Here is a 15,099-nt window from a genome sequence, read left to right as displayed (position 1 = left end):
ACCCCTCAGTTCTGACATCTTGTCATGAGCTTGTATGTAGCCTAGTGGAAGGTGGGGAGCAGCTGGGGCCCCAGGACTCACTGCCATAAGAAAGGTGTGCTTGTGGAGTGGATGGAGCTGTCAGCTGGGAGCAATAGGCTGTCATGAAATGCTTTAGCTCAGCCTTCAGAGCCCTTAAGCTTTTGTCTGGGATGGATGGCTTCTGCAGCAGATACACATATGCAAATCCATAGGATTTGTAATTTGTCAGCTCTTAAAAGATTCTTAGAATAACTAAGTCTTCCTGTAGTGGTTATTTTGGGCAGAAGTATTCTCTAATCCAGGTTCCATACATCTGGACAAACTGTGCTAGCACGACAAGAGGAAGGATACTGAACAGGTAAGGTTTGAGGTCTACTGATGTCATCCCACGCAGTGCTGCTGTTGGATGTAGAGCCATTTTAATGCCTCTTAATAAATCTTATCCATCTAAATAGACCAGTTAAATCTATCTGTTGTTTATCTACCCAGAGCTATCTGACTCAAGGATTAATAATTCAGGTAAGCAAAGCCTGAATCTAGCATTCCATCTCCAGTTTATTTGATAGCTTTTCATTAATGTTATCAGTTTTAATTAAATCCAGTTTGTATGCAAAAATAAGTTTCAAGCTTTACCACTTAAGATTTCTTATGAGAAGTGACATGCATCTCCTACTGGTATGCATCCACTGGAAGGGTCAGTTCATAGATGTGTTATCTGTACTTGCAGAAGCAGTTCTTCAGTAGTGTTCTGAAATGCCACAGGTTGTGTGCTTTGCTTCTGCTTTTTTATTCTTGAACTGTTGTTTTGAGGTCACACTGATGAGGATGCCTCCTTCCCTTAAAGTTCCCACTGAGCTGAGAAAGTGTGTTTGTGACAGATTTTCTTTGCTGTCAAAGATATAAATGATGCAAGGCAGGTGTAATCCTAAAGCTGTGTTAAAGCAGATAGTTCTGCTTAGTAAGCTGAATTTAACGTGTCTGTATTGCTATACTAGCTGCTGTAGGGCTTCCAGGCTTATAGCTGGGCAACTTGGATGAATTCAGGTAAATGTGCCATTAACTCAGAGCAAGGATGGGGAATATAGGTTTGATTTCTATGTTTTGAACATCTACTGAACTTCAAGCATGTCCTTCATCCAGTACAGTTCTGTTTTCTGTGGCAGTGTGTGGGAGAGTGGTAGCACAGCAGAAACATTCTTATGCAAGCACAGCTATTTCTTTTACAGATACTGCACAAGAGATACAGTAATGCTCAAGGCGAGGAAAGGGAAAGAAATTTCCAAGATAACTTCAGTTGCACTGCTTTCAAATCTTAGTGTTCTGCTGAGCACAAAGTCAGCCTGTTAGTGCACAGAGGGAGGCAGCCTGGAGACATTCTATAACAGAGATCTTGCAGAGGAGAAAGTGTAGGACTGTGTACAAAATGTGAGGGAGAAAAAAGCAGGAGGTGAGGGAAAGAGAACTCGCTTCTCCTTCCCATGTTTCCTAAACATTACTGGTTTCAGACAGGAGTGCTGGCTATGCCAGTGCTCCACCTGAACAGCATAATTAAACAGATAAAGATGCTTCTAAATACATTCTTACCAGGAGTCTATGGGGTGTAAAAAAGCAAGCCAGCTCTCTGCTGAGATGTCAAACTGCTTAATCTTAATACTGCAGTTGGCTGAAGATGCATGGTCTGGCCTGGTGCGTCTCCCAAAAAGCAAGCTGGCAGCGAGCAGGCTGTCACTGCCGAAGTTCTGCTGGGATTTCATGCAGGTGTATGTGCCCATCAAAGCTGGCCCAGCTTTGCAAAAAATCCCAAACAAACGCAATTAAGAGTTTAAACAACATTTGCACCTTTCTGGGAAATAGTGTGAATTTCTCCTGCTGTAATTTGCAACCGGAGGCCTTGAACGACTGAGCTGGGTTTTAGAACGGGATCATCTTTAAGGTCCCTTCCAACCCAAGGATTCTGCGAGACCTGAACTACCTGCCCGTCCCGTCCTCATTAGCAGGTACTTGAGTACCGCTGCCGTGCAGCTCAGATCCCCGCGCTGCTGCCATTGGCGGCCGCGGGCGCAGGGAGCGCGCGCCAAAACGGCGCTGAGCCGCGCTCCGATCTCCCGCCGCGCCCGGGCGGGGCCGGGCCGAACCATGGCGCTGGGTCGCGGGGGGAAGCAGGAGGAATTGCTGTCCTGGCGCCGCGCGTGTCTCGGTTCCGTGCACGTCCCGAGGCGGGTTGGCCGGCCGTTGCTCCGCGCTCACGGAGTGGTTGGGGAGAAGAGGCGCCTCAGCGGCCGCGCTCCGCTCCCCTGGATCTCCACCCCGTACCCGGCGCAGTGGACCGACCGGCGGGGGGCGGGGCCGGGCGGGCTGGCGGGAGATGCGAAGAGCCAGGTGGTAAGGCGGCAGTTCCGCACGGCCTCCTGCGTGTGTGTGTGTCCGTCTGTCCTTCCATCCGTCTTTCCATCCTCAGGGTCCCACGCTATGTCCTTCCGCCAGAGGAGCCCGCACGGCACGGCCAGGAGCAGGTAGGGCGAGCGAAGGGCTCGGGGCGCTGCCGTCGGTCCCGGCTGGGCGGCGATCCCCTCAGCGAGGGGCCGCCATGTTGTGCCGCGGGGGCGGCGGGTCTCTGAGGGAGCGCGTCTCTGCCGGCAGCCCGCAGCCGCCCCCTCGCTGGTCCCAGGGAAGGAAGCGCGGCGCCGACGGGAAGCGGAGGATGCGGAGCGACGGCGAAGCGGCGATGTGCGGGGACGCCGAGCGCCGGGCCTCGGACGGCAGGGCCGACAGGTGAGAGAGTGGGGGTGAGAGGGAACGGCCTCCGGTTGTGCCGGGGGAGGTTCGGGTTGGACATCGGCAGAAATTTCCTCTCGGGAAGAGCGGCGATGCGTTGGCACGGACTGCCTGGGGAGGCGGTGGAGTTCCTGGCGCGTTCCTGGAGGTGTTAAAGAACGGCGGAGATGTGGCGCTGAGGGACGCGTCGGTGGGCCTGGAGGGCTGGTTGGACTGCAGGGCCTTCGGGAGGTTTTCCCGAGCCATCGGGTTGCTCGTGGTTCTCTTTCGTTGGCAGAACAGTAAGCAAACGTGACCTGAAAAACAGGAAACAATTTAAGTAACTTTCCAGAAGTCTTCCAGATCTAATGAAAAGTCTCTAGTCTGCAGGGAACGGCTCTGAGCTCGTGGTTTAGGATGATTAACCAGCAGGACAGAAACTGCTCTGGAAAACTTGACTAACAGTCTGAATGTAGGCAGCAGCTGATGCCTTAGGAAGAGAGATAAGAATCATAGAATGGCCTGGGTTGAAAAGGACCACGTTGATCATCTAGTTTCAACCCCCTGCTATGTGCAGAGTTGCCAGTCACTAATACCAGGCTGTCCAGAGCCACATCCAGCCTGGCCTTTAATATCCCTTCCCAGTTTTGAATCTTCTCGTGATGTTAACAGGCTACAATGAAGTCATTACATCCCATTTGCAAATCTCAGTTAACCAACTGAAAATGAAGTGTCTTTTTTTTTAGATTAGCTGAGCAATATTGTTATGTGTTCTATTTTTTTTCTTATACCTATTGAGTCTCTAAACAGGAAATAATAAATACTGGTTAAGTCCTTTAATGGAGAGAAATTATGTGAGTAAATGAGTAAAGATAATATTTCCCACGCTGTTCTCTGAAGGAAACCATCAAAGTTCTTAAAGTGTAGTCTAGGTTACCTGCTGCAGTGATATGTTTCCACAGATATCTTCAACAACTTTTACTAAAACAACAACAAGAACAAAAATACCAATAAATAAAAAATCAGAGAATTGTAGGGGTTGGAAGGGACCTGTAGAGATCATCAACGCCAACCCCCAGATCAGTCAACTTCAAAGTGGAATCATCAATTGCTCAGTTTTACAATGCTGAAATTTCAATAGAATCATACAAGATTTTCACAACCATTGTGAGTGCTATACCTGACAACATCAAACAGCTACCAACTTGCAAACAGGGAAGATGGTGGGGAAGGGGTAAAATGCAGTAGAACAACTTTTTTTTTTCCTTTCAGTTTTACAACACCAGAAGGCCCTGGTCCCATTTCCCGGTGTTTAGACTGGGCAACTGCAGTGGAAGAAGATGAAATGAGAACCAGCGTTAACAAAGAAATTGCAAGGTACTCATGGGTGTTTAAGATGAAGTGGGGAAAGGAGGGAAGTGGAAGTTTTCTTGTAGAATCTGTACTGACTCGTATTTTTAACTTCGTTGTTCAGTCAGACTCAGACCGTGGTTCAGTCCTTGTCTACAAAGATTGGAGTTCAGTCTTAGCCTCAGAGTCAGAGTTCTGCTTTTCAGTCCAGCTTAACTCCATAGCACACTGAGGGAATGTATGTCTCTAAATCTCTCCCTTTTGGAAGAAATGTATCCACGTTCCTTTCAATGTCCCTTCTCGTTGTTCACTGTTTCTGAATATCTTTTTCTGTTTAAAGATGTTTTATAGTGAACTTAGGATGAGTCCTTGGTTGTGTTGTGTTCTTTAGTTTTTGGGGGAAAACTGAATCATCTGCTCTATAGTGGAAAGTATTTACAGTGTGTAGGTGGATTTCTTTAAGGCCTTGAGGTAAAACTGACTGAGCTGTCACAATGCAGCCATGTATGTTCTCTGTGTGTGTGTTCTTAATATTGACTTGAACTCTTGCAGATACAGAAGAAAACTCCTGGTAAATGAGTTTTCAAGAGAAAGGAAGTCCTCTTCAGGAAGGTAGGTTTCTAGCTTAGCTGAAGAAAATCTTTGCAGTAGATTTGACTTTTCAAATGTAGTGTTGCTTTTGAAAACCCTCGAGTTGAAGTGGTACATCTTAGCTCTCTCCCAACATTTAAATTCATTCACATCTCAAGCATCCATTTGAAAGCACTTTACATGTTTCTTTTGAGTCTTCCATGTACCAGTTTGTTTTTTGAGTATCACTTGTTTTCTAGTGCTCCCAAGTTTATGACATTCTCTTCTTACAGTTCTGATTCAAAGGAGTCCACTGTAACAGTAGAACTGGAGACGGATGAGGTGGTTTTGATGAGAAGACAAAAACAGATAAACTATGGAAAAAACACAATTGCATACGACAGATACATTAAAGAAGTTCCTAGGTAAGGTGCTTGAGCTTCTGAGCTTCTGGAAAACTAAATGTTCAAATGAAGTCCAGCTTGTTCTTTCTAAGCATGTGAACATACTAAACTTGGTATATGAAGCACGTTGAAATAAAAGGCATTTACAAATTAAGCTTTTTTTTTTTTTATTTAGTCAGTTAAGTAAAACAAGCTATCAAGTGGGACTTGGATTTTTTTTATTTATTTTACAACAACTGTACATGAGCAATTCCCCTTCAAACTTTCTCCTGCTGCAGAAATGAAAGCGTAAGCTATTTTGGTTGTGCTTGTCAGCTTGAAGAAATGAAACTGCTTTTTTTTTTTGCAGTCAGCTTTGTCAATGGTAAAATAAAAAGCAAAATGGACTCTGGTTGTTCTTATGTTTGGACTGTGTTTTATGTGCAGAAACTGCACGATTAAGTTTTTAGATCTAAGATTGTCTTTTTTTTCCCACTTGACCCAAAGACAGAAAAACTAAAATGTTCATGTGTAGATGCCAGCCTTTCAGCAGAGTGCTGGGATTGGGCAGTAGTTCTTTTTGTGAAGTAACTTTCCTAGGTTAAAAGGTTGTAATGAGCCTGCTAGACAGCAGGCAGTCTGTCTTAACTTTCTCAGCCGTATGATAAGTCTGTTTGGGAAGCATTAATTTTTTGTTTTTTCGTGTCTAATATCTGAACAGATGCCATCGTATACCAGGAGTTCATCCCAGAACTCCAAATAAATTTAAGAAGTACAGCCGTAGGTCATGGGACCAACAAATAAAGCTGTGGAAAGTTGCATTGCATTCCTGGGATCCACCGACTGAAGAAGGATGTGATCTGCAAGAAATGTGCGTATGGAATATTCCAGATAGAGAGATATTTTTTAAAGTTCTAAAAAATAAAGCAGCATGGCCATTTATGAGACAAGTCAGTGATGGCTGAATGTTTTCATTAGTTACTTGTCCATGGATGGTGCTCTTGAGAGCTACTCAGTTCCTTCTCAGTAATGTGTCACAGCTTTTAGGACATACTTGGTGGGAATGGACTTGTCCTTTGTCTTTGCAAGGGTGTGTAACCTTTGCTTCTGGAATGTATTTCCACTGGATGAAATCAGAGTCAGCACCACAGTGCTCCATCAAGGGAAAAATCACACCGGTAAGACAGGCTGGTTTTTGCAGAGCAATCTGAGAGCTCTGATTGACTGGCTGGTCTCATAAATATTGAGCTCAGACCAGTGCAGTGTGCCAGAACATGCCTTACAACCTTCTCACTTGCTAGATCAAGAACAGTGGTACGTCGAATCACAGAATCATAGGAGTATGTAGGCTGTTAAATCTTGACAAATCAGTGGAGAGAAGAAATAACTTAGGAAAAGAGCAAAGAATTGTCTTCTGCATTGAGGCATTGCCTGAGTGTTAGTTGTCTTTAGTCATTCAATCTCAAGGCTTTTATTTATTCTTTGGCCATTTTGGCTGTATGAGTTAACCTGCAATTCTCTCCTGTCCCAGCAGTTTGTCTTGCTGTCCCTGTACCTTCTGTAGGTCTCTTTGCTCTTACGGCATCACGTTCACAAGTGAACTCCTACTGAAAAATGCAATTTGCTCTAAGATGTTGCTTCTTAATTATTTCACAGTAGTCCTGTTGACCTCGGTGAGATGGAGACAGAATCCATAGGAAGCAATTCTACAGAATCTCAAACAAGCTGTCAAGATAATTACGTAAGAATACCTCTCATTTGCTTACATATTTATTAATAATCTGTCCAGTCCTTAGAATTATAACCCGAATGGCCTGAACACTTAAGAGATTCCATCATCTGCTATTTTTAGAGACTGAGCAGTTTCTAAATCCAAATGATTTCCCAGCTGTAACCAATCTGTGCCTATAGTCTGAGTCTAGAGTGACAGATTCTGCAGTTATGGAATGCTAGATATCTGTCAAAAGCATGTCACCTGTGAGTTATGATTTAGAGACTAATGTTACTATGTTAAAACAGAATGTAATTTGTATATTCTTGGCACTGTTGGGCTTTTTGAAGGCTTTTTTTTACACTCAGGAAGCACTTAGCATAGCTGAGCAGATGCCTTTTCTAAAGATACACTAATCTTTTTTTTTACTGTTTTTCTCTCACAATGAATGTAAATCAGTATAATGCCTTGGTGTAGCATATGCTGATCCTTAAAACTACATTCCAGAAATTATAGAATGGGCAGAAGTCTTCAATTTAAATCTTGTCAGTCTTAAGACTAGCCTTAGGTTTTAGTACGGTCTTTAAAAAAGTGTTTGTAAGTTTCTGTTATAGAGTGGCCTAAATGAACTGCAGAAGAAGTTATGTGAGTTACTGCATCAATAAACCTGCACTTAACTGCTGTTTTTTAACTGACTTTGTATTCCAGGATACCTGTTCTGGCACTCCCACCAAAGTTAGACACATTGACTATCAAGCAGAAGGTGAATTTGACTTGGACGCATGTTTGAGTGAGCCTCTTAAAGATTTAAATACTGTGAGTTAAATAGTTTTGTGCAGATTGTTTAGAAGAAGTTTGTTTTAAATTTGAGATGTTAGATTGATTCATCAGTTGAGTGTTTTCTACCTGTCAATAGTGAGAAGTCTTAAGCAAAGTTAAAAACAAATTTCTTTAAGCTGTGGTTGGTCTGCCTATTGTCCAGACCAAACTGATGTTTAAATTCAACAGTGTGACTTCTTTCTAACTTTTAATTTATGTATATCAGATTTTAAATTTTTTTTTTAATTATTGTTATTTTTTTTTTACAAAACTTTAAAATAATAGCTGGAGGCAATGCTGTCCTCAAGTAATTATAAACAGTTGGGCAAGATCTTGCTATTTTATTTTTCCCTGGTTATCCTGAATTCCAGTGTTTCACCTGCGGATCGAGAGCAGAGTACAGAAATATTTTCCATCTTATGTCATTTTGCTTTTCCTTCTGTCTCTACTGCAAAGATCTGCCTGGATGTAATGCAGATGTTAGCAGAAGCACACTGCTGATCAGTATAAGGACACTTGTCTGTTGCAGTTACTGCAGTTTTAGCTGCCTTAGCTTTTAAAAGCAAAGAAACAAACAAAAAAAAGCCAACAAACCACAGATTCTTTTCATTTACAAAGACATTTTTGAAACATCTGGAAAGAAGGTACTTAATGTCGGATGTCAAAATGGAAAAACATAGGTAGCAGTAATACTACTTTGAAAAACTATAACCTGAATTTGAAACTTGTAAATAGTAATGAGCTACTTGTTAATACAGACAAGAGCATAAGATGTCTAGGGAAAATAACGAATCCTTTTTAATTTGCTGTTTTTAAATGTAAAACTTGTAAATGGTAACACTGTACAGACTTTCTGCTGAATGCAGTTGATGTTTCTACTGCTTTTGTATGGGATTTGCTGGAAAATAAATTGATATACGTTTATTTATGACTCCCAAGCTTCTTTTCCCACTATGGGTGTTCTGCGGATAACACAATGCAAATAGTGAAGGTCGTATATCTGAGGCACAATAATAATAGGCTGTGATATTACAGGGGGTTTTTGCACCTTCTTTTGACTTTGAGGGAGACTTAGGAGCTATCTGCATGCAGACTGCCATGGTTCGTTTGTACTGGATAAGGCTTTTGCAGTCTCTTTCAAATCGCTTGGATTGATGGGTGTCTGTTCACTGCCTGCCAAGGTCTGTTGTTTAGAACTTCTACTAGAATCACAGAATCACAAGGTTGGAAAGGACCTGCAAGATCATCTTGTCCAACTGCTCTACCATCACCACTGCTACCACAAGCACTAAGCCGTGTCTCGCAGCTCCTCATCCAGACGCCTCTTGAGCACTGCCAGGGACGGCGTCTCCACCACCTCCCTGTGCAGCCATTCCAGTGCCTGACCACTCTCTGAGAGAAAAATTTCTTTCTTATGTCCAACTTAAGCCTCCCCTGGTATAACTTGCAGCCATTTCCTGAGGTCCTGGTTGTTGCCTGGGAGATGTCAAACCCCTGCTCATCACAGCCTCCCTTCAGGAAGTTGTAGAGTGCAATGAGGTCTCCCCTGAGCCTCCTCTTCTCCAGACTGAACAATCCCAGCTCCCTCAGCCGCTCCTCATAAGGTTTGTGCTTCAGACCCCTCACCAGTTTCGTTGCCCTTCTCTGGACACGTTCCAGGGCCTCAATATCTTTCTTGTAGTGAGGGTCCCAAAACTGAGCACAGTACTCAAGGTGCGGCCTCACCAGTGCTGAGTACAGGGGGATGATCACCTCCCTGCTCCTGCTGGCCACACTATTTCTAATGCAGGCCAGGATGCCGTTGGCCCTCTTGGCCACCTGTTGGCTCATGTTCAGCTGAGCATCAACCAACACCCCCAGGTCCCTTTCCTCTTAGTCATCCAACCACTCATCCCCAAGCCTGTAATGCTGCATGGGGTTGTTGTGGCCAAAGTGCAGGATCCCGCACGTGGCCTTGTTAAACCTCATCCCATTCACCTCAGCCCGGTGATCCAGCTTGTCTAGATCTCTCTGCAGGGCCTCCCTTTCTCAGGCAGATCAACACCACCTCCCAACTTGGTATCATCTGCAAACTTACTCAGGGTACACTCAATCCCTTCATTTAGGTCATCAATAAAGATATTAAACAGGATGAGCCTCAGTACCGAGCCCTGGGGGACACCGCTGGTAACAAGTTGACAGCTAGAAACCAGATGAGCACTTCCAGCTCCATTACACAGGGCTTTGCCTGATCAGATCTGTAGACTGGGATTTCTGGTTGTTGGTGTTACTTAAGCACTGTCAGGCTTAATGGAGACAAATGTCTTAGCTCTCAGGTGAGTATCCCAGCTGTAAGGAGTACTACTAGCTATCTTAATTTTTCAGGCACACTTAAAGTAAACGTAGCTTTTGTCTTTCTGATGGGGAAACATACAAGAGGAAGCAGCACTGTGGGGATAAGGTGGTCCATGTCTATCTGGAATCATTCAGTGCTGGATTCAGTGCAGGATTCTTTGTGCTAACTGAAAGGCAAAGGCCTCTCAACTGGACTATCTGGGTATCTCAGTAACTGTTCTGTGTGTCAGACTTTTTAACTTGCGCGGTAGGTCTGAAAATTGCATGTAAAGCTGCATGGGAGCACAGTTTCAAATATGACTACTTACTATTCAGTATTGTTTGTATGTTTTTTTAAATAGTTAATGCATATGATTTGCATCAGCCCCTGAAGACTTCATGTTCTGCCTCTGTGCCACTTAGCAACTGGTGACACCAAACTGTTTTCACGTGAATTTTTGGAGAATGTGCTACTTTCGTATGTGTTGAAGAGCAACAACGAGTAGTGTGAAGCCAGTAAGAACACTTTTCGTGTCTTAAATAAGCATCCAATAGTTTACATGTTTCAACGTGAAGAATAAAGGGTTAATGTTAAACAAAGTGGTGTTTTTAAATAGTAAGGCAAGATTTTTGTGGAGAACCGTTTCCAGCACAGCTGGAAATTAATGCTTTGTTTCATCTTTATTCTGTATTCATAATCCTAAGTGCCCAACTCTGCAAACCACAGGGTAGTGGTTGACACTTCTACGCTGTCTGTAAGCAGGAGAAACCAGGTGCTTGTGCTGCTTGTACACCTGCCATAGTGAGCTGTAATACCCAAACTGTCTAGTTTGGTGTTGTCTCACTGTGTAGGCTATGGATGGAATTAAGTGATCAGTGAATTGGCTTTTCTTCACCTTATTCCTAACATCGTGCTGTATCTAAACTTCCCACAGATATCATGGAAAACTTGACATTATTCTCGAGTTGTTCAGGTTAGTCCAGAGATGCTAACAGATACATGCAAACTGATCTCCTGAGTAACGTGGGTCATAAAGAACTACCTTAAACCTGTAGCAAATAATTTTAAGCCGTGTGTGGGGAACCAGGATGAAACACTATTGGAGTCAAGAGAAGCCAGTAGACTTAAGGACTACTCACTCCCCACAGTGGGATGGAGGAGACAATCAGAAAGGTGAAAGAATGAAAATGTGTGGACTGAGATAAACTTTACCAAGTAACACAAAAGGTGTGTGCTAAAATATACAGGCTTGGGGGAATGTGGACAAAACATCAGGAAGAACTGAGGTACCTATTCAGAGTAGGGAGTTATTAGGCAAACACCTGAGACTACGGATCTTCCGTGAGAATCTTCTGTGAGAAATGCCTAACAAATACTTGTCCTTTGGCAAACATCTTGGGACAGTGAAGTATCTGCAAAATAACTTCTCAGTGGTTTGTCCAGAAGCTTGGATGGTTTATTTCTCCTGACTTCCTTAAAAGCCAGCCTTAGGTTCAGGTATGTGCTGCTCAGCAGGCATCCTCACCCAGGCCAGGCATTTCTTGGTTCAACATGGCAGGTTCATTTAGCAGGGCTGTGTTCTGCAGCTGGTGGTGAAACAGGCACTGATTTTGAGTATGTTGTGAAACAGCTGGGTATCCGTAGTGGTGTCTTTAACCCTACGAAGTGCTCTGCTTTGCTTCAAGCACTTACATGGGATCCATAAATACTGCATCCTCTAGGGCGGTGTTGAGCTCCCGTGTTTTCTGATTTAGGACGTTTTTTCCGAAGTGCTGATCGGGAAAATTTTTTGCAGTGGAACGAGGCCCTCTGGTGGTTAAACGGAGGAAATGCAATTTGCTCGCATTAATGTCTGCTTGATAGGATAACGTTAGAGAAAAATAACATCCATATGTTTAATTGTGCATATTGCATGCAGTGGAGTCTGCTTCAGATGGAGAATGCTGTTGTGCCAAACACCAGACTTAATAGGTCAAATTCCTTTAATAAAAATGAGCAGGTTGTTGGGAGGGCAGCAAAACCTGTCAGCCCTGCTTTTTATAGATCTGTGCCTTCTGCTTTATATTCCTCATGCTCCCTGGCCAGTAAGAGTCTTGTGTTCTCTTTCTGCATCCTTCATACCATGCCTGGCTAACTGACAGTAGACTTAGCTCTGGCAAATGGAGAGGTCCATCTGTTTAAGACTGGGTAGTTGGTAATGAGTGCTGACCAGGCAGCAAGCAGAACACATAAGAGCTAAGCTGTCCAGCTCTTCCTTCATTTGCACGTTAATGGGGCCTTCCTTCATTATTTTGCTATTGTCACATAAAGCTTAAAGGAAAGCGTGTACCCTTTTGTTAAGTACAGATGGAAATGGAAAGCTAGTCCAAAAATTAGAGATGTTGGGACAGATGTTCTGAAAACAACTTGACAATGCAGCGATTTAAGCCTCTTTAAGGAAGCCAAGCTAAAACCAGCTTTGTTCTATGAATCAATTTTTGAGTCAAAATACTCTTTCAAGCAACATTTTGTTCACATGTATATTTACTGAAGTTATTTTCAGGATTATCTGCTCTGTTGTGTTGCTAAGACACAGAATGGCCAGGGTTGGAAGGGACCTCAGGGACCATGAATCCAACCCCCCTGCCACCATGCAGGGCCACCAACCTCCACATTCAATACTAGAACAGGAAAAAAGGAAATACTAGGACCAGGAAAATCTGCAGCATCCAGGCAGCATCACAATAGAAAACATGCAAGGGATCGAGATCCAGCATCTGTCACTTCTGCCCCCCACTGTATATTTGGACTACCAACGCTGGTTTCAGTTTGAGCTTGCCACTTGCCTCCTTTGGATTGTGTTTAAATGATAGGAGAATTTCTCCAAAAAGGGCTGATTTGTACTCGTACTGGAAAAATGACTGGAAGTGGAATGTTAGAACTTCCTTCATGGGTTAAAGTGGTGTTCAGCTGTCTGCGCTGGGAGCTTTCTGTCTATTCAAGTTTCTTTTGAGAAAGTTCCTGGGAGGTACTGAAAAGGCTGTAATTATTAGTAAAAACAACGTTCCCTTTTGTGTTCCATGAGAAAGGGGCTGCTCCATTTCTTCTGAAAAATGCTTTGTTTTCAGAAATATGAGTGCAATATAGAGATGAAGATTTGTGTCTGCTCTTTCAAACAGCTTTCATGCACTAGAATCAAAGTAACTTTGCGGTACTGCAGAGGGCAGTAAAAGTGCATGTTTAATTACATGCACACAAAAGAAATCTCAGAGTTACTTTACATTTGTTGTAAATGCCAGGAATCTAATTATACTTACTGATTCTGACCTTAGGAGCAACCCATAGTTCCAATAAAATCCCTTCAAGTCTGTCATCTTTCACTGTTCTTTCCATTTCCAGTTTCACTTGATCTTAAGCCCATTATTAGAGGGAATGGAGGATAATGGTAACTTAACAGCAGCCAGAGGGAAAATGGACTGGGGGGAGTCCACCTGACAGATAGTACTGGCCTGCTTGTATTTAAAATCCCTAGTGCTACACAGTGGAAAGGTATCTGAAAACGCTTATTTAAATTGCTTTATAAAGATCTTTTTTTTTTCCTTATACAAAGAATGAAGGAGTTATTTCTTTTTTTTATTTCCAAACGGTCTGAGATTTCTGAAGGAAAACTCACTTAGGGATTTTGTCCACAGTTAATTGTTTCTGGGATCTTTCTAAGCATTTAATCTATGTTCTTCAACACATTTGTTCAGAGCATGTTTATCTTACACTGACCAAATTGTTGGTGCTCTAAAAGCACTGCCGTATGAATTAAAAATGATCCCCTGTAGTAGGAGAGCTGGATGTAAAATCAAAGTAAGGAATTAGCAGCAACTGAAAAGAATATGTTTCTAGGGCTATCACATACAGTGCATAGAGGAAAAAACACTGGAAAACAGTGCAGAAGCATCAGTCTAATCTAGAGGCTGCTCATAGCCTGAGTAGTTGAACATTTTATACATGGACATGGCAGATCTAAAATTAATTAATGCACAAGGAATAAAATGATGTTCTGGTAGTCACCTGTCCCTTATCTGGAAAGAAAAAGGGGGAATTTTAGCAAGCCAGACTCCTGTGGAAGCAGGTTGAATCCTCAGGATGCAACCAGAATTTCTGGAACTTGAAAGAAAAGGTAAGAAAATATACACTACTGACTGATAAGCAGTGGCCTGGTGATGGTTTGGTAGACTTGGTACCAACTTACCAGATTAACTAACAATGCTTCTCTGACATCTGACTGTAAAATTCCTTCCCTTCATTTTCTCTTTTTAGAGAGCACCATTCAAGCAAGCCAAACTAGCAGTAACAAGCTTTGTGCAAGACCCGTATGGCATGAAGTGCACAGTGTGGTGGTAAGGCTTTACATGACTTGTAATCTATTTTTGTGACATTCTGGCCATTCTTCAGAATAAATCTGAAGAAGCATTCTAACTTCTTCAGATTTTCATCCCAATAATAAACTTATATTTCATATATATATATCATTTGGGGATGAATATATATATAAATGAACATATAAAAATGTGAATATATGCACATAAGTAAACTGAAATATTAATATAGTGCTCTCAGTATTAGTGAATTATGTTCTTCTGACTAATAACCATATGTGTACTAAGCAAGGCCTCATGAGGAGAAGGCAGCTACAGCAAGGACCGTCACATCCATGCAGATTCAGAAGTATTCTTCAATTAGGGACCAGGCCCTCCTCATGATGAGAAAATACCCCCAAAAAAACTTCCTGTGAGAAGTTTCCTGTTGGCAAAGTCCATGTTTTTATCTCATTTAATGAATTAACTTGGGATAATGCCAAGATATTCCCTCCAAAAACTCCCAGACGAATCCAAGTTGGACTTTCGCTCTGTAGCTCTTAGAGGTGAAATGGATTTGAGCAGTGTGGAGTGAGGTACACTATGTCTCCTCCCAGCACCAATCTGTTTCACTAGAACCATAAGTGCAATTTGGGTTCTTAGCTGGAATTAAGCACAAAGATATATTTTTTTTTTCACAATAGTGCAGTATTTAAAAATTTGTTTATAAAAAGTTACTAAAACTCATTCCCAAGATCACAGAGACCTGAAAATGTGACAACTTTCATCAAAGAATGCAGTTCTCTTGCTTTTGTAGCCTCTCTCGGTTTGGTTGTGATGCATTCATAA

The 15,099-nt window shown here is 42.7% G+C and overlaps 1 protein-coding gene across 1 annotated transcript; it reads left to right on the top strand.

Moving 5' to 3' along the window:
* The first annotated feature begins 2,142 nt into the window (after window positions 1-2,142).
* SLBP (stem-loop binding protein) lies at window positions 2,143-8,532 on the top strand. The gene is made up of 8 exons (XM_052682195.1): window positions 2,143-2,534; window positions 2,662-2,793; window positions 4,048-4,152; window positions 4,678-4,737; window positions 4,989-5,120; window positions 5,800-5,949; window positions 6,735-6,819; window positions 7,498-8,532. Exons 1-8 carry the CDS (start codon window positions 2,158-2,160, stop codon window positions 7,612-7,614), a joined length of 1,158 nt encoding a protein of 385 aa, XP_052538155.1. The 5' UTR covers window positions 2,143-2,157; the 3' UTR covers window positions 7,615-8,532.
* The last annotated feature ends 6,567 nt before the right edge of the window (window positions 8,533-15,099 follow it).

This window comes from Tympanuchus pallidicinctus, unplaced genomic scaffold (assembly GCF_026119805.1).
Source record: "Tympanuchus pallidicinctus isolate F22 unplaced genomic scaffold, pur_lepc_1.0 scaffold2, whole genome shotgun sequence".
Lineage (NCBI taxonomy): Eukaryota > Metazoa > Chordata > Aves > Galliformes > Phasianidae > Tympanuchus > Tympanuchus pallidicinctus.
This window is presented reverse-complemented; position numbering and strand designations above follow the sequence as displayed.